The sequence below is a fragment of the Callorhinus ursinus genome, unplaced genomic scaffold, assembly GCF_003265705.2.
Source record: "Callorhinus ursinus isolate GAN/ISIS: 27379988/994484 unplaced genomic scaffold, GSC_fseal_2.0 scaffold8, whole genome shotgun sequence".
Lineage (NCBI taxonomy): Eukaryota > Metazoa > Chordata > Mammalia > Carnivora > Otariidae > Callorhinus > Callorhinus ursinus.
Genome location: NW_027397070.1, coordinates 64,397,473 through 64,416,376, shown reverse-complemented (window position 1 = coordinate 64,416,376; position 18,904 = coordinate 64,397,473). Strand labels below are relative to the sequence as shown.

Here is an 18,904-nt window from a genome sequence, read left to right as displayed (position 1 = left end):
AGTGGGTATGAGGCCACCAGGAGAAGGCTGGAGAAAGAGCCGTGGGGTTGTGAGTGGCTGGTTGTATGAGGTGCCTGTGAGGAAATTTCTTAATTTCTGTGCTGCCCGTGTGTGTCTCTGCAGAGCTTGCTGGCCCAACACAAAGATTTTGGGGCTGCTTTTAAGCCCCTCCAGAAGAAGCTCTCAGACCTCCATGGCAGGGTCCAAGCTGAGAATGGGCTTCAGCAGGACCTTCCTGGGAAACAGGCCCAGCTTTCAAGGTTGCAGGTAAGGGCTTGGTGGGGCCCGAGTGGCCTGGCTCGGGTTCTCCGCTGCGCCCAGAAGCAGCTCCCCTCTGGCAGCAATAACTGACCAAACAGCCATCACCGAGCCCCTGCACTTGAGCTCTGACCTTTTGTCTGAATCGCTGCTGATTTATCTGGTGGTTTCTGGCCTCTGAGAGACATTTAGTACCTGTGAACTGCTGATTCTGGAGCCCAACAAAATGATGTTTACTCTGTGATTCCAAAGTCTAACGTGTGCATTCATTTTTCTTTAAATTGCTTTGCTAAGTGTTCCTCATGAGTACAGAGGTCCAGTTAAATAATTGGATTTTAAAAGTAAGAATAAATGTTTTAAAACACATGCAGACTGCACACAGGCTGACTGTTGATAATTATCGGCTTGATAAGGAGCTTGCAAGATTTTAAATGCATGCGATACAATTATTTTAAAACTCAAGCATAGCTCATGCATACATTGAGAGGGTTCTTGGGAAGACACTAAGAATGGTGCATTGGGGGGCTTTGAAACTCAAGTTGGGGTGTGATTCTTCACAAGGAGAGGTGGTCATCAAGTAAGAATTCAGATGGGAGTTTGCTCCCCAGAGATGCCTTCCAGGCTTGTGTCCGAGAATTTTTTTTTTTAAGATTTTGTTTGTTTATTTGACAGAATGAGAGAGAGAGAGCTCAAGCAGGGGGAGTAGCAGGCAGAGGGAGAGGAAGAAGCAGACTCCGCTGAGCAGAGAGCCCAACGTAGGGCTTGATCCCAGGACCCTGGGATCATGACCTGAGCCAAAGGCAGACACTTAACAGACTGAGCCACCCAGGCGCCCCATCCCAGAATATTTTTGTCTCCTTTTAAAAAATCTCACCAGCTCTGAGAGGAGGCCCATCAGATGGCCAAATGGTGCAGCTCTTGAGGTGGGGTAGCCCCATCATGCCAGGACCCTCCCAAGCTCCCCCACTCAGAGGCCCCCCCCCACCCTGATCAGCTCCCATGACAAGAGGCAAACAGGACAGCCACACTTGCTGCTTTTCCTGCAGGGGCTGCAGGAAGAGGCGCTGGACCTGGGGGCAGAGATGGAGGCCATGAGGCCTCTCGTCCAGGGGAACCCCGGCCACCAGCACAAAATGGACCAGATTTCCACCGACTACCAGGCCCTGCAGAGGTCTCTGGAGGTAAACCCGGGCACCTGGGATCCTACACTCCGGGGGTCTTTCTCTGCCTTTTCTTCCTTTATTCCTTCAAACCTTTCTGTTTTTCTTTTTCCCTTCCTTTCTTCTCTTCCTCATTCATTCAGCAGATGATTATTGAGTGCGTCCTGTATGCCAGGCAGTGTTCTGGGCCCCAGCCAGACAGCCAAAGACCCTGCTCCCTGGGGGGTTATATTCTAGTGGGTAGATGGACCGAGAGTCAGCAAAACAGCAAGTTCAGATACAAATCCAGGTGTGCCAGGAGGCCAAGGAACAGAACAGGCTGCTCTGCTCCCCATAGCAACCCTGGGGCACAGTGGGCGTTGGCTGTAGTAAGGGCAGTTGAGCGTTGCGCGGCGGCTGCTCGGAGCCTCCTCTGCAGTGCCCTCTAGCGGCCGCCTGGGGCTCCGTGGGGTCCGCACACTTCTGATGGCCCCTTGAGCCCTGGGAATGGAATGGGGTGCAGACTTCTTCAAAACTGGCCTGAGGACAGGTTTCAGTGGCTGATTCAGATGGGGGCCTGGGTCTGCCTTTGTCACAAGTACCCTGGGGATTGTGGAGCCGGCTGTCAGGCAGCCATGCCTCAAGAAAACTTAGTCTAAGGCGGGCTTCTGCACTCTGCCGGGCCCAGCCTATTTTATTTATTTATTTATTTATGTTTTTTAAAGATTTTATTTATTTATTTGAGAGAGAGAGAGAGAGAACGAGAGATAGAGAGCACGGGAGGGAAGAGGGTCAGAGGGAGACGCAGACTCCCTGCCGAGCAGGGAGCCCGATGCGGGACTCGATCCCGGGACTCCAGGATCATGACCTGAGCCGAAGGCAGTCGCTTAACCAACTGAGCCACCCAGGCGCAGTCTATTTTAATAACATGTTCCCAACATCCCATGCCATCCCGAAACTCGGAGAGAGTATAAGTGACCCACACAATTTAAGAATGGCATGTAATGCCCTTCCTGTAATAGGAAAGAAAAAAGGCAAGTTAGAATAAAATGCTTGTCTTTCATGGAAGCGCTGAAGGTGGTCACAGGAAGATGTGCCCCGCCTGGGTGGCAGCCAAAATGCCTCTACTTTATGAGATTCTCTGAAAATGTGAACAACCTTTGGTGAAGTTTCAGTTGCACCAAAGTGCAGTCTTCCATCAGCTGACGAAATAGAGGCCTTCCTGGAAAAACCAGCGTGTTTATTAGAACTGGAGAAACCTCTGTGTTTGTCAGCTGGGGAAAGTGTCCACGCTCGGGTCATGATGGGCAGGGTTTTCAGCACTGTGGATTCAGGTAGGGCACGAGGAAACCTTGCAGGCCATGGGGCAGCAGGATGGCAACACCTGTCGCTCTCACTGTATCTGCAGGTGTCACCCCTGCCCCATCACTGTCACAGCAATCAAACCCCCCCTCCCCCCCCCACGCCCGCAAGCTTCCAAGAAACACGGCTCCAGCCTGTAGATGCTCATTGATCTAAGTGATGCATAAGGTCTAGATGAACTGATTTAACTCCACTTAATAAATGAGTGGCTAGTGGTCTCAAGGTTGGGTTGGGGGCGTAGAGAAATAGGAATCACTGTCCCTGCTGCTTGGGAGCTCAGAGAACCCAGGGAAACAGCAAACATCAACTTTAATGCCTGCATCTGATGAGTCCGATTGATGGTGATAATAATTAGAAACAGCATTAACGGAGCATGATTAACGGTGGCCGAATGCTGATACTCCAATGCTCTTGTGACTCTTCATTTATTGTCTACATACTTCAAAGAAGTCACGCCCCCCTTTTATTACTGTGGTACTCAGGGCTTTTTAAATCTCATAAGTGCTAATAAGTCCTTCCCCCACAGCCCAGGTGATCCTCCTGTCTCCCCCTGGGGGGGGCACCTACCCCCCTAAGGACCCGAGGCTATTGAAAGCATGGGGTCTGAGCCGGTGCACAGCAGACAGGAGTGGTGGCGGTGGTGACGACATTGCGGAGAAGCGGAGTCTTAGGTGACTTTTCCGGCTCTGGTCACTGGTTTGTTGCAGGAAGATGAGATGCACTGTCTCTGTGTCCCCAGCTCTAGTGGGCCTGGCCTCCAGTGGTGTCAGCCAGCATCTGGAATGCAGGAGGGCTGGGCCGGTGGTGGCCTCTGCCAGGGATCACAGAGAGACCCTGGGGTCTGAGTGCTCTGCCGTGGGCTGAGAGGGAGTGCTCAGAGGGCCCCAGGTTGGGTGACCAGGAGGACAGGGGCCCTCCTTCCCTGAAGACAGAGGAACAAGGCCCCAGCCTCAGAGAGCTCAGAGTGGCTGACCCAGAGGAGGGGTGGGGGGAAGCAAGACCATTCTCAAAAATTATCAGAGTGTAATCATATATAGAAAAGCAAACATCTAAGTGTGTAGTTTGATGAATTTTTTAAAACTCCACATTACCAGTACCCAGATCATGACACAGAATAATAGTGGCTTCCCCCAGCCCCCAAAGCCCCTCATGCCCCCCACAGTCGCTGCCCACCACTCCTGGCACCTGACACTCAACTTGGAACACCGTGGATTGGGTTTGCCTGATTTTACACGTTATTTTCATTGAATCAGAACGTTTTCTTTTGTCTCTGGCTTCTAGCTTTCCCCTCATTCATAATGGATTAGATTGTTGTGTAGATTGCTCATTCTTGCTGCTGTAAAATATTCCACTGTCTGAAGCTACCTCAACATATGTATCCATACTTCTGTTGATGGCCACTTGGGTAGTTTCCGGTTTGGGGCTATCAGAAGCAACACCACCCTTATGCCTTTTGGTGAAAACATGTTTGTATCTGTTACGTAGACACCCAAGGGTGAAATGGTTGGGTCATAGGGATGCCTGTGTTCAGTTGTAGTAGATACTGACCTGTGGTTTCCCCCCCGTGGTGTATGATTGATACCCACACTAGCAGTGGGCAGGAGCTCCACTTGCCCACACCCTCATCCAGACATGGTACCGTCTATAAAAGTTAAGACAGGCTTAGAGATACTTTAAACCAGAGTTGGTCTTTCCAGAATAAATTCCCTGTCCTGGGCAGAAGGGAGGACTCACCTCTTGTGTTCCTGCTGGGTGGGGAGCCCTGGCGGGGGTGCATCTTGCCCCAGGGCAGGTCCGGGGGTCCTGCAGGATGGAGGGGCCCGGAGGCCCAGTGGCCGCCAGCGCTCAGAGCGCCCTGGGCCCCCCCGGGGCTGTGCTACAGGACCTCATGGACAGGGGCCAGCAGAGTGTGCGGGAACACTGCACCTTCCGCCACGAGCTGCTGGAGCTGCGACAGTGGATTGCCATGGTCACTCAGAAGCTGGAATCACACCAGGAGGATGCAGGCACATGGGACGCCCAGTCCCAGGAGGTCAAAGTCGAGGTAAGGTGGCTGTCCCAGTTCCCTCACTTGCCTCCCAGAAGGCAGGCTTGGGAGGCCAAAGATTCTACACGGGGGAGCGGAGACCCCTGCCCCGAGAGCTCACTGTGGGGGGCTGCGTGTGCGCATGTGTGTCCTTTAGAGGCTGCTGGCTGAATTCCCGGAGAAGGAGGCCCAGCTGCCCCTGGTCGAAGCACACGGCCGGCTGGTGATGAAGAAGTCTTCTCCGGAAGGGGCTGCCATCGTCCAGGAGGAGCTAGAGGAGCTGATGGAGTCCTGGCAGGCCCTGAGGCAGCTGGAGGAAAGCCTGCTGAGGTGAGGGGGGGTCCCCGGCTCTGAGCCTGGTCTCAGGCAACACCCCCTTCCTGTGCAGGGGAGAGCTCAGTGGTGCCCTTAGAACAGGAGGCTGGGGTTTGGCTGGGTGCCGAGCATGGCACCAGGTGCCTCCGTGCATCTCCGCCCTGGCCCAAGGACAGTTCTAGTAGGAGCAGTAGAAGCCAGGGAGTGCCCCAGCGCGGGGGTGAGCCTCCCGCCCGCGCTGGCTTGGGCCTCGCCTGCATCGATGGGTACAGGCACTTTAATGACAGCGTAAGGTGGGTCCCCAGTGGGAAACTGGGAATGCACGTGTCTGGGGAACATTCTGACAAACCCGAAGGATAGTTGACCCGAAAGATCGTCTCCTACCACGTGATGCCCCAGTGACCTGGCGAGTCCCCATTGCATCACCGCGGTGACTGGGCCGTTTGTCTCCTCAGCCTCATCAGGAACCAGCAGCTGCAGAAGACGGAAGTGGATTCAGGGAAGAAAATGATTTTCACCAACAACATCCCGAAGGCCGGGTTTCTCATCGATCCCATGGATCTTGTTTCCAGGCGTCCCCGTCAGGTGCGTCTGCCTAGCGGGGCTCCCTGGGCCCTGGGAGGCTGGGGCCGGAGTCAGGGTTGTGGGGGGTGGTCTTCAACAAAGCCCCCTCCTCGCCTGGGGCCACATGCTCAGCTCAGGACTCGGCCACGTCCCATCCTGGGTGAACCTGTCCCTGCTCCTTGTGCCACGGCACAGAGGGACCCAGAGACCCCAGACCCAGGCCACAGGAAAGGTCAGAAGCGTCCCTCGGGCAGACAGGTCCTCACCCCTCAGAGAAGAGGTAGCCAGCCGGCCCTACAGGGCTGAGAGCTTCCTGCTGGCCCTGCCATCATGCAGGCTGGGTCCCTTTTTTGTGCCATAAGCTGTATTTTGTTCAAAAGATCTAGCCTAACGACCTAGTGTCGTCCATCCCTTCTCTTGACGGCTTTTAAAGCAAGGAACCGCATTGAAAAGACGTTCCTTCCTCGTTCTTCGGAAACCGCACACCAGCTCTCAGTCTCCCCTGTATTCTTGTACTGCCCCTTCCCGAATCACCTGCCGAGTGTGGCTGTGCCCGGAGGCCTGCGCTTGGGGCCAGGGCCGGCTGTGGGCGAAGCAGAGGCGCTTCTAACCCACAGGAATGCAGACCCCAGCGCAGAGCCTCTGACACTGCAGCGTGCTCCCTGCGCGTAGGAAGACGCAGATCCCACTTCAGCAGGGCCCAGGACTCTGCATTTCTTGAAGCTGGAGGGGGACGCCTGGGCCGCTGGGCCTCGGAGCACATTTTGAGGAGCAAGGAAGTGGGAATCACAGGCAGTTAAGTAAGGGCAGTGGGCCAGGGCCGAGGGCTGATGCTGTAGGAGCTGATGCAGAGGGACCGGGACCCAGTTCTGGGACAGCAAAGGCCTCCTGGGAAAATGTAGGGGAATCCTCACGGCCCAGCGGAAGTCAGGGAGAGGAAAGGAGGGGTGTGTCCCATGCAGAGGAGACGGTGTGAGAGACACAGAGGGAGAGAGCACAAGTGCCAGGGGTCAAGAGGTGTCTGGGGCTCGGGTTCCAGGGGTGGGGGTGTTGGCGGGGAAGGTGGTTCGCGCCACAGGGTCCAGCAGGGCCGGGACAGAGGCTCTCAGAGGGCCACACAGATGGCCTCGCTGGACGGACTTGCATTTTAGACAGCTCCCTCTGGCTGCAGAGCCCAGAGAGGGACAGGTGTGTGCAAGGCTGACCACCGTTCCATCCTGGCAAGGAATGGTGGTGACTGCCGCTAGGAGACCAGCAGGTGACCACGATGACTCACTGTCGCAGCTCCAGCAGCTCGGCGCTGAAAGTGCAGTGATCCTGCGCGGTCTGCAGGCACCCATCCACGAGGTCCTGCGGCACAGCCCCGGGGGGCCCAGGGCGCCCTGAGCACCGGCCCACACTGACCCCCTGGGCCACCCCAACCCCGCAGGACCCCCAGACCTGAATCACAATTAAACTCCTAATGTGGCCACCCTGAATGGAGAGACGTGCCCCCTCCTCACCTTTGGAAATCCTCATCCCCACCCTCTGCCTCAGAGGAGGCCCCCGGGATGCAGGCCTGGGGGGCTGTTTCACCTCTGATGCGTTGGTCGTGCTGCTGTGCGTTCCTTCAGGCAAACCCACTCCAGGAAGAAGGCAGCCATGAAGGTTTCTCCCAACTCCTGAGGGACTTCGAGCAGTGGTTAGAGGTGGAAAATGCCAAGCTGGTTAGAATCATTGCGATGAGAATGGCCACCGCCAAGGATTTGAAGACCAGGGAAACGAAGCTGCAGGTTTGTTCCCACGAAAAGGCCCTCTGTCCACAGGGTTTGCCCCCATGGACGTGTTTGCTACCAGGGAGTTCTTCAAAAAAGAAAAAGAGCACACACATGGCTTGTGAGCCATTTTTACTTGTGTATAAATAACAGTTCTTAAACTTTTTTGGTTCACATATTTTAGAAGAGCTTTGGAAGAACCATTCATTCATTCAGCCTACATCTGTGTTTCCCCAATTTGGAAAATACCACTACTAATCATGACTCTGAAATCAGTTAGCTGTTGCTGTGTAACAAATCATCCCAGCCGTTTGTGGCTTCAGACAGCACATGTTCATTTAAGTCATGATTCAGAAGGTTGGCAATCTAGGCTAAGCCCATCTGGGCAATGCTTCTGGTTTTGTGGGGCTCCCTGATTTGCTCTCAGTTATAGGTTGGCCGGGTGGCTCTACTCTGGGGGTTGGCAGGCTGCTGGAGATGAGCATGAGATGGACCACACATCTCTTCTCCTCTTGTGGGGCAGCCTAGGCTTCTAGTAGCAGAGGCATTGTCCAAGGGCAAGTGGGAGCACCCAAGGCTTCTGGGGCTTAGAGTAGGAACTCCTGCATTACTTGCCCTGTATTCTGTTGGACAAAGAATCACAAGGCCAAGCCAGATTCATGGGGAGGGAAAACAGACTCCACTTCTTGATGGGAAGGACTCAAGGTCATATTGCAAAGGGAATGGATATGGTGGGGGGAGGTGGGATGGGGGTGTCATGGTCATTTTTGCCATCCTTCTACCACCAGTCTTCTTTCTACTCCACTCCCACATCTAAATAGTCCCCCACCCCTCCTGGATTCCACCTCCTGGGTGTGTTTTGTTCTGCACCCTCTTGCTACCACTATGTTAATCTAGGTACTTAACCATTTCTGACCTTGATTATGGCAGTAGGCTCTCAGCTGGCCTCCTTCCTTCCTTTTGGGCCCCCATCCAGGTCACGGCTCAATTCTGCAGCCAGAGTGACCTTCAGCATCATAAATCTGGCTTTGTTCTTCCCTTGACGAGAACCTTTCCGTAGAGAATCCAACCCCACCCCACCTTAAGCATATCACGCAAGGTCATTCTCAACCAAGCCCCAGCCTACCTCTCTTTTTCCTTATTTCTCAGCAGTTCTACTATGATATGTTAGGGTTTGGATTTCTTTTTCTCTTATTTGGAATTCGTCTGGATTCTGGAATCTCTGGTCTAGAGTCCTTCTGGAAAATCCTCTGATACGTTCTTAACTTATCGCCTCTTAACATATCGCCTTGTTTCCCTTCCCCTCTCCTTCTGTGTTGCTGCTGAAACATGGTATTCCTTCTCACTGTGGGCTCTATGTCTCCTCCCTTCTCTTGTGTCTTGTTCATCCTCCGGTCTCTTCCTCTTGCACTGTGGAGAGTTTTTCTACTCTACCTTCCGGTTTACTAATTCTCTCTTTAGCTGTGTCTCATTCACTATTACACATGTCTGTTATGCCTTCAACTTTTGATACTATATTCCCCAGTTCTAGAATTTCTACCCAGTTCTCTTGAAATACCACTCTGTCACTTTTCGTAGCTTCCAGATCCCTGCGGAACTTTTGAAGCCTGGCTTTTAATTCTTCGAGCCTAGTAAAGAGAACTGTTTTACCGAGTGTGTCTAATAACGAGTGTGTCTAATAATTCTAGTATCTTAAGTCATTTTAGGAACGTTTTTTCTGCGTGTTGTTTCTGCCCATTCTAGTTGTCAGTGTCTTGCATGTATGGGGCTGCTTTGATTATGTGTGAAAGAGGTATAGGGGTCACTTGAGGTTGAGGATCATCTCTTTTTCAGAGGATTTTGTTTGTGGCTTCCAGGCAAGAAGGGCTTTCTTGTTCTGAAGCCAGGGAATCAAAGTTCAATGTTGGAGGCTCCCTGCGCCCCTGGTGACTTGGAGTGGACTTCAGTCCACACAGGGTGTGAGTTTATTTTGGATTCACCTTTAGGAGCCTCAGCCACAGGGGGAGAGGGTTATGAGAGTCCTCCACCCCTACAGAGCCCAGACCTTGACCTTTGTCTCCATAGCCCCGTGAGGCTGCCAAAAGCATGATCTGTTTCACAACCGTTTCTTCCAGAACGGCAGGTGTCCTGAAGGCAAAAGCAGGCCTGAACACTGGGCTTACTTCTCTGGGCTTCATCATTTCCCAAATTTTAGCTGATGTGCCTCACCTTCTTGCCAACTCTTTGATGCCTTTTAAGTGTTTTTAATACTTTGGCCTCGGCGAGAGGTTTGGTCCGATCACCTAGGGGATTATGAGCAGGAAGTCCTTCCCGCAGACTTCCTACCTCACATTTGGCCATGACTCATTTCTCGCCATCACTGCCCGACTCCAGCCATATCAGAGATGACTTGCAATTGCTGCAGGTTAAGCCTCCTTACTCTTGTACAGCTCTCATTCTAGTGGGTTCTGAGAAGCTAAGCAAACTGCCTGTATCACACTACGAGCAGGATGGCGTGAAAGCAGGGCTACAAAGTCAGAATTTAGACCCACGCACTCCGATTTAGAGCTCCACTCCTACCCCTACATCACTACGGCTCAGGAGTCTTGAGGATTATCTGCCCAGTCCCAATAGCACACGTCCAGGCTTAACCATGCCAACAGAAAAGTAGTAGCTTTTTATAATGATGGCAACTCTTATGTCAAGCCCTCCAGAGGACTCGGTTCTAGAACATCAGAGATGGAAGTGACCATGGAGGTCATTCTGTATTGTTCCAGAAAGCGACTGCCCGTGAATTTGCACGATGGGATTCTCACTTTACAGGCTCTGCCAGCCTCCTCTGAAGTGAAATTTGATTGGCTCCTCCTGACCGGCCCGGTGGGGCCGTCTGGGCCATCTGGAAGGCACACGTGACACTGCTTTTCCCCCACAGGAGCTGGAGGCTCGGGTGCCAGAGGGTCAGCATCTCTTCGAGAACCTCCTCCATCTCGGGCCAGCAAGGGGGACCTCCAACGAGCTGGAGGACTTGCGTTACCAGTGGATGCTGTACAAGTCCAAGCTCAAGGACTCTGGCTACCTGCTGGTAGGTGCTAAGGAAGCACGGGCCCCAGGTCCCGGGGATGGGACTCCGGCTGAGCCCAGACTCATGTGAGGAGACAGAGCTGGGCCATGCTCACGGGTCCTGGTGCTTGGCTTTAAGATGTCACGTAGCCGTCCTGCCACCCTATGTGGCTGGCACTCCAGGAACGATGGCAGGAGCCATCCTGGTTAATGTTTCAGGAGCGCTTTGCTGCCTTCTGAGCTGAAACCTTCGGGACCCCATTCAGTCCTGTCTCCAGTCTCCAAAGGGGGTGGGGGCTGAGACTCTGAGACTTGGAACTCCCGGGGTCATGGAGCTAGGAAGCAGCAGAGCCAGCATTCAGAACGCCCCGCTGGGGAATGTGTGGTAGAGGGGAGCACGGCCCCAGGGTTCCCGTGTGCCTTTGCACAAAACAATAGTAATAGTCATGAGAGCCTTCATGAAGTGCGATGTCCTTGTAACAACCCTATAAAGGAGATGCTGTTGTTATTCCCTGAGAAGCGATGGGGAAACTGAGGCACAAGGGTTAGCCCCAGATGGAGGGCCTTTGAGATGGCCTCCCCAGACGCTAAGCTTTGGTGCTCCCGCTCCTTGGTCCCTGCAACAGCCATGCTGGCCACTAGGTGTCAGTGCAGCCCCAGCCTGGTGGCCGCCCCCCAGGCCTTCCCGGCCCAGAATCCCACCTGGGCCTGAAGTGCGTTAAAAAGCTCATTAAATCGAATCACCTGCTGGTTCAGCCTATCCAGATGACCAGAAGTTTTAAAGAAACACTCCCCTGACAGAATGAATATTCCATTACAGGCTCTGTTGGGATTTGAGTTTCACTCACTTAACGTCTTTTTTTCCCCTTTTCCTCTCCTTCCCGAAAATAACAGACGCAGAGTTCTCCAGGGGAGCCGACTGGATTCCAGAAGGTACCGTGTCTGCCATCTGCTGCACACGCTAGAAGGCAGGGCGTCTGGAGGCCGGTAGGCCTGCAGTGCTGAAGCCAGACTCCTGGGCTTTCTGGAAGGTTCCATGAGGTCCAAGGCACGTTTTCTGGGCAGTGAGCTCTGGGCTGCCCTGTCCTGGGCCCTGGGGCCCTTGGGAAGCCCCAGGAGGGTGCAGAGTGTACTCAGCTGTGACACACCCATGATAGAGGAGGGACCCTGGAGATTTTCATGCAAAACCAGGACGCGGTGGGGAATGGACAAGGAGACTATTGACAGTTACGTGGTGACAACGTGGGTGTAGCCCAGGACCGTCCCAGGAAACCCGGACCATTGCGGGCGCACTGGATTGTGCGGCCCCCCGAGTGGTGGGGACGGGCGTCTGGGGCACGGCGGTGGCGGGGGACAGAAGAGGAGGGGGGAGTTGTGCCTTCCTGTTCTACTTCTGTTCTCTCTGTGCTAAATCATGGTCAGGGCATCTCATTTAACTGTCCCATCAACGCTCGAGAGGTGTTATTCCCTCTGCTTAAGCACGAGGAAACGGAGCCATGACAGGATTGGAATCACTCGTTCGGCCCAGGCGTGCGGCTTCTGGGTGGTCTCTGGCCTCTGGCCCCAGAGCCCACATCTTGACTTTCCACACTGTGCCTTGGAGACAGCATCCCGGGGGCCTGGGGGGTATCCCTGCCTCAGGGAAAACCCAGTGTAAGTTGATGTCACCTTTTCCAAAGGGAACACACTTGTTTCCCTGCCAAGCCCTGGCCCGTAACAAAGTGAGCCTTCGGCGTGCTCTGCTGCAAAGAGCTCTGGGTTCCTCAAGATCCCTAATGCCATGGAATCTGTTTCCAGGTGCTTTGCACACCAGGATTTCTTCTTGGTCTCCAGCTGGGGTGCACGTCTCACATCTGCAGGGGAGTGGGTGTCCCCTGGACTGGGTGGGGCCATCACAAGACCAACGCTATGCTTTGGGCCCGGCGTCAACTAGCCTTGTGGCTTTGGGCAGGTTGCTTTGCCTCTCCGGGCTTACTTTCCCCATCTGGAAAATGGAATTGTCAATGCTGACTTTCCTTCCTTCATGAATGAATGTGGAAGATCATGTGAAGGGTTGTAGAATTCTTCAGAGAGACTAGAGGCCTGGTTTTCCCCCCAATTTAGAATAACACAGAGCCTCCCCAAGAAATGGGGAAGAGCATCAGGAAGGATGGGGTGGCTCCCACAGTCTAGCCTCATGGCTCCCGGGGGCCTCCACACTTTAAGCCCCTCCCTGGGGAGACCCCATCTGATCTGGAGCTCCCAGGTGGAATCACTGGGAGTCATGTCTTGGTCCCCTGATGCCTTGCGCACGGTGAGTGCTCACTGAATGTTTTTGAGTAGGGGGACACATGGCTGGGGGCACCAGGCCTCTGGAGCAGGCTCCGTTTCCTGGCAGCCTGTGATTGGCTGAATGTAGAGTCTCCATAGCCTTGTGTTCATTTGCTGTCTCTCATTCATTCATTCATTCCACACGGATTTACTGAGCACCGACTTTGTGCCAAGCACTGATTCGGGCACTTGGGATCCATCAGTGAGCACAAGAGCAGAGACCCACCCCAGTGGACTGTGTGTCCCAGCTGGGTGGAGGGGGCCTGGGAGGAAGGGTTCACCCGTCTAGCTGGTGGTGCTCCACACAGCGGCTCATCTCTGGGCGGGGGCTCCAAAGGGCAACAGCAGATTCAGGTCTTTATAACAGGCGTCGTCTTATCCGTGGCCAGTGGAGTTTGGGCACAGTTTTGTAGGGTCTGCAAAACAGGCAGGCTCTACATGGCTAAGAAAAAATGTGCTTATTTGGGCTCTGTGTAAAATAATTGGGTGTGTGAAAATTTGAGTTCGGTGCTGGCTGGCTGGCTTTTGTGAAGCCCACTGCAAAGAAGTAAGCAGCCTGTAAGCCAGTGTGCAGAGGCCATCTTGGGCTCACTTATGTGACATCTTACGCACAGATTTCTGGGTCCCACCCTGAGTGATTCACTGGGGCTGAGTTGGCCCAAGAATCTGCATTTCTAGCAGGTTCCCAAGTGATGCTGATGCTACTGGCCTGGGACCACACTTTGAGAACCACGGCTCTGTGCTTTGGACCTGAATCTAGGACCCCCCCGTTAGTGTGTGTTCCTGTTGATGAGTCCTCAGCCCGTTTTGCACTGAACAGAACGAGGGTCCACCGAGCTAAGGGTAGGCAGAGTTCTTGTAACAACTGCACACAGTAGGTTCTTAATTGCCATGTAAAAGAGGCCCCGGAGACTTCTCTGGACACTGCACCTGCTTATCTTTCTGCGAACAAAGGGAGCAGTGACGCTTCTGAGGGTGGGGGGATTCTTCCCTTCAGTTTGGTTCTTGTGGTCGGTGTGTGCGTATATGCATATGTGCACGTCCGTGTGCACTCACACACACATGCACACACGCACGCACACACAGGCCTGACAGGCAGAAAATAGACTCTGTCTTTAGGCATTGTAATCTTGCCAACTTGAAAACATTTCGTATGTGATTTTTAGTCCAAAAGGAAGAAAAAAACCTGCCCCAAAGCTAATTATTTATGAGCAGTTGGTTCTCCACACTTTTTTCTTTTCTCTGCGTGCACCAAGTCATTGAAAGCTCCAGCAACGTCAATGGCTTCAGCCTGCTTGTTTGTATAAACACAATAATTAAGATTTATTAAATTTGCAGCTTCCTACACACTTGCCAGCCCAATGCCACCGGATCCGTGTGCCTGCAGCATTCAGACACATGAAATGTAATTGCTTTTTAAATTGCATCTGGGCTGTGAGTCGCCTGAATTTCTGCATTGGCCCCGGGGAAGTGGGGTACAGTCCTTCTTGCGACAAACTTTGCATTGAAGAGCAGATTCGCAAGGGTTTCTGGTTGCTTGGGTCAGCTGGGGCAGGGCCGGTGCCCCAGTTTGCAGGAGCGGAGAGCAAACGCCTCCTGTGCACGCTGTGGACCCTGGGGGTGCAGCCCCAGATGCTGAGTGACCCAAAGTTGCATTTTATTTACTTGATCATATGGCATAGGTCTTAAGACTCGTGATTTTTCATTTTCACATTTCTGGAATTTGGGCGACTTATTATGAGCTACTCCTCTCAGAAAGGATTTGGGCTTGCTTCCCTCCGCCACCCCGGATGCGCTCCACCTGAGATTTCTCTAAATGGAAAATCTTTGCTTGCAGGTGGTGTCCTGTTTTGTTTTCCTTTGGCTCACACTGATTGTGTAAACTCAGACACCCAGCCTCTGGGAGCTCCAGCCTATGGTTCACATTCGCAGGGAAGAAGAATTCCCCTCGCTTCACCCAGTGCCAAGATCATACCTCAGATTTCCTTGCTTCCCCTTTCTGGGAGGTGGGATTACTCCTCGTTTCCCCTGACAGGGAAGGCATGGCCCCTCAGTGCCCCAGCTTGAGGTGGAGTCTCTTGTCAGGTGCCCCATCTTGGTTGGTTCTGTCCTTCCTGAGTGGTTTGTAAAATAATGACACACCTCACAATCGGCATCCTAGATCAGATGAAAAACTCAGATACTCAATCTAAGGAAGCCTTTGTGAGTTCTCCATGTCAGATGGTAACTTTCTTTCTCGGTAAGTATGATTTTTTAAAAATCTCCACTGTGTGCCAGGCACTATGCTGGAACACTCACGTGCCTGGCCTTTGCCACTCAAAACCACCTTTTTTTTAGTGGGAGGAGCGTGGCCTCTTGGCCCCTTCTCCATATGTGACAAAGGACCCAGTTCAGGTGGGGACAGAGGAGATGTCACTTGGCTTTGTCCCCCTGTGATTCACTGTGCAGCTTTGGGGACTAAATTTGGCTCTTTCTTGGTCAAAGGGCTGGGCTGGGCTGGGCTGGGCTTGGCTGGGACCGCGCAGTCTCTGACCTTGAAAAGGAGAGAGCCCCGGATGGGCCTCCACCCATGTGCTGTGTTATCCCAGGCCCCGTCTGTCCGTCCGTCCACCGAGCCCAGAAGCGACGTGCTACCACCAATGTAGGAAAGAGTCTATGCTAACCCTTCGGACATCAAGTTTTTGAAACTTGTCTTTGACTTCAGAAATCCAGACAAGTTCATCTCTATGTGCTCTATTTCCCCAACCTCCCCTCACCCCCGCCTCTTCTGCACCACCTACTCATCCCTCCCCGACCCAGCCCCTGGCAACAATGGATTGTTCTACTGTCTCTTAGTTATGTCTTTTCTAGAACATCATAGAGTTGAAATCAGATAGTATGGAGCCTTCTCAGATCGGCTTCTTTCACTCGATAATATGCATTTAAGTTTCCTGCCTGGTTTTGGGGTTGCTTGATAGCTCGTTTCTTTTTGTGCCGAGTCATATTCTGTCGTATTAATATTCCACTTCTGGTCTTTTTTATAGACCTCTTTCCTCCATGCTGGATCCAGTCCAGGGTCACCCAGTGCATTCGGTTTGTCCATCTCTTTGGTTTCCTCTAGGCTAGAACTAGTCTTCTGTTTTTCTTGACCTTGACCTTGAGTCCAGGTCAGAGATTTTCTAGGATGTCCCTCGAGGCACATTTCCCTGGTATTTTCTTGAGATTGCAATCGGGCTGTGCATTTCTGGCAGGAATGTTGCAGAAGGGATGCTGTGTTCTTGGCGTGTCTTACTGGAAGACCCACTGCGTCGCTGTGGCCCCAACATCGCTGATGCTAACTCTGACTGCGTGATTAAGGGGGTGCCTGCCAGCCTTCTCCCCCATACAGTGCTGTCCTTTCTTTTGTAATTAATAAGTCATCTCTGTGGCTGCTTAGAGACACTGGACGTACAGTGCCTCTTTCTTCAGTGGTTGTATCTGCGGGGTTTTCTGCAGCCATCTGAGCAGTTCCTTCTGCTGCTGCGGCTTTGTTTCCTGACTCCGGGCCTCCCACTCTCCTGGGTCCATCTCTCCAGTCCAGGTCTCCTTTCTGGCTTCAGTCCCAAAGGCCCACCCACCTGCTGGATATCTGCTTGGGAGTCCCACAGACCCTCGGACTCAGCATGTTCCAGAGATAGAGATAGCCTCACTGTATTCCCTGTACCCAACCAAGCCCCAGTCCCCATATCGGTGAAAAACATCATGACCACCCACTTTCCCAAGCCAGATGCCTCCGGGTCATCCCAGACCCTCACCGACCTTGGTTCTGGTCCTAAGCTCAGAGCCTGGTCATGGATGGATCTCATGAGGAATGATGAGGGAAGGAAGGAAGGGAAGGGAAAGGAGCCATATGCCCGTACATCTCCCAAATGAGGCTTGCATCCTTGCTTGAGTAATGACAAAATCCTCACTCCGGTCACTCGATCCAGAGGTCCTTCCCACCAACTAACTAAACCACCTCCAAAAGGCCAGCTCAGACGATGTCATCTTCCATCTCTCTCCAAAACCAACTCAAGGTTCTGGAAAACCACAGTCTGTGGCCTGACCATCATGGGCAGAGCCACTCAGGAAGGAGATAAAATGAACCCAGCCCCACCCCAGCCACTGCCGTCCTGTCCCTGCTTGGAACTGTCCAGAGCCCCTGAGGTCTCACGGGAAGTGAATCTGGGGCTGTAACTTGGTGCTTTGTCAGCGAGCAGTCAGCGAAGACATTATCACAGGCATGGCGAGCAGGCCCTGGCCCAGGAAACCCTGGCCACCCTAAGACTCACCGGCGCAGTTGGGGAAATGCAGTGGGCCCCAGACACGGCCCTCCTCTGAGGGAAACCCAGGGAGAGGAAGCCAGCCAGTGTGTGGTGCCTTCAGGGACTGGAGAAATTACTAGTGACGGCTTCATGGCGGCCATCTTGAATTGCCGGAGAAAAGCGGGCCCCTATCCATCCTTCTTGGTGCTGGCCTGGAAGCATCTCTGTGGTGGTGAAACCCCACCCAGGAAAGCCCCCAAAGGCCCCGGCGGTGACGCAGCGTGACTTCCACACTGGGGGCCCCAGCTCGGGGTGGGACCAGATTTAACAGACGTAGGCTGACTGACACCTCAGGCCTGGGGTGACTGTCATTGTTGGTGTTGTGGCTGAGTTGTTTCTTGTGAGAACACCATGCAGGATGGTGGGCAGAGCCTGGGCGTGGAACAATGTGGTGAGGGAGGCTGTCTGTGTGACCTTGGCCTGGTTCCTCTCCCGTTGGCTCTGCTCCTTCCTCTGGGGAATGGGTGGGGGGGAGAACTGAAAGCCGCTGGGCCTGGGGGCTGTGTCCGGGGTGTTCATCAATGGCAGAGCATCTGGACAGTGAGAAGAGCCACAGCCAGTGGTCAGCAAGGATCTGTGTGGTTACGCCATGGACACCAAGGGAGGAGCAGACGGTCAGACATGCAGGAAGGGAAGGACGCTTTCATTCCCTATTTCATTCATTCAGCACATATTTGTTGAGCAAATGAATGTGGACCCTGCCTCCGAGGAGTCAAGAGGACCATAGACTTTAATCAGTCATCCAAAGGGAAGGTATTGGGGCTGTGAAAATGTATAATGGGCTGTTTTTTGGTCTACGGCAGGGAAGGTGCCCCTGAGGAAGCCACTCACAAGCTGAAATTAGAGTGATCAGTAGGAACTAATTAGGTGCATTGGAAAAAGGAGGGAGATTAGTATTCCAGACAGAAGGGATAGCCTGTGCAAAGGCCCAGTGGCGGGAGCACGTGAGGGCCTTTGAAGGGCCAAGAGATGGCATTTAAGGAGGGTGGTGCTCTTCTCTCTGATGGGCCTGAGGAGATTGGTGGTGCCTGATCCCTGGCACCACCAGGTAGAGGGGGAAGCTTGTGGGGCTGTAGGAGCGGCTTATCTGCCCCAGTATCCACCAGTTAGAGGAGGAAGGGAGTGAGCATTTACTGAGCATAGCATGCATTGCCTCATTTACCCTTCTAACTTTGGTAGGCAGGCATCATCCCTCCCTTTTCCGCAACAGATGAAGGGACTGCAGCTCAGAGAGACTGAGTGACCTATCCTAGGTTATACAGCTAGGAAGCGCCAGAGCCAGGGTAGAACCCAGAACTCGAAACTTTTTCTTTTCCCCCGCGTCACCTTTCATCCAAGGTAGATTAGGCCACATTTACTATGATAAACTCTTCTTGCCTGAACTCCTCAAACCCTCGAGTCTCAGGTCTGTGTGAGATCTTGAAGGACTTCCAAGCATTCAGTTACCCTACATAACATCTCCTATTTCCTGCCCCCCCACCATGTGCTGTCGACCCCCTGCTTCCATACCCTAAGGGATTGGGAGTGCATTGCTTCCAGAGGAAGCCCCTTCTCTCTTCGGATAATTCTAAGTGGGTGGAACACAGGTAGTACTTTCTCTGGGGAAACTGAGGCACAGAGCAGCTCCCAGATCTGGGAAGAGCTGAGATTGTCAACTTCTTTGTTGGCTTCTAGAAAGGTAGTTCATGCCTGCGTGTGTGTGTGTGTGTGTATGTGTGTGTGTGTGTGTGTGTGTGTGTGTGTTTTCTAAACATCTGAGGATCATTTTAAAATGTATCTCTTATTTCAAAGAGCATTTCAGAATTCAGGTCCCTC

The 18,904-nt window shown here is 53.1% G+C and overlaps 1 protein-coding gene across 5 annotated transcripts in view; it reads left to right on the top strand.

Moving 5' to 3' along the window:
* The window catches only part of SYNE3 (spectrin repeat containing nuclear envelope family member 3), a 104,801-nt gene that overhangs the window by 67,776 nt on the left and 18,121 nt on the right, over window positions 1-18,904 (top strand). For 4 of the 5 annotated variants that reach the window (XM_073895847.1, XM_073895846.1, XM_025869412.2 and 1 more), the window contains exons 10-17: window positions 124-267; window positions 1,305-1,439; window positions 4,642-4,803; window positions 4,943-5,115; window positions 5,556-5,685; window positions 7,278-7,436; window positions 10,330-10,479; window positions 11,352-11,390. In XM_073895847.1, the coding sequence (XP_073751948.1) occupies window positions 124-267; window positions 1,305-1,439; window positions 4,642-4,803; window positions 4,943-5,115; window positions 5,556-5,685; window positions 7,278-7,436; window positions 10,330-10,479; window positions 11,352-11,390 (1,092 nt within the window). Of the gene's footprint in view, window positions 1-123; window positions 268-1,304; window positions 1,440-4,641; window positions 4,804-4,942; window positions 5,116-5,555; window positions 5,686-7,277; window positions 7,437-10,329; window positions 10,480-11,351; window positions 11,506-18,904 lie in introns of all 5 variants that reach the window. The other variant, XM_025869411.2, reaches the window with a different exon arrangement.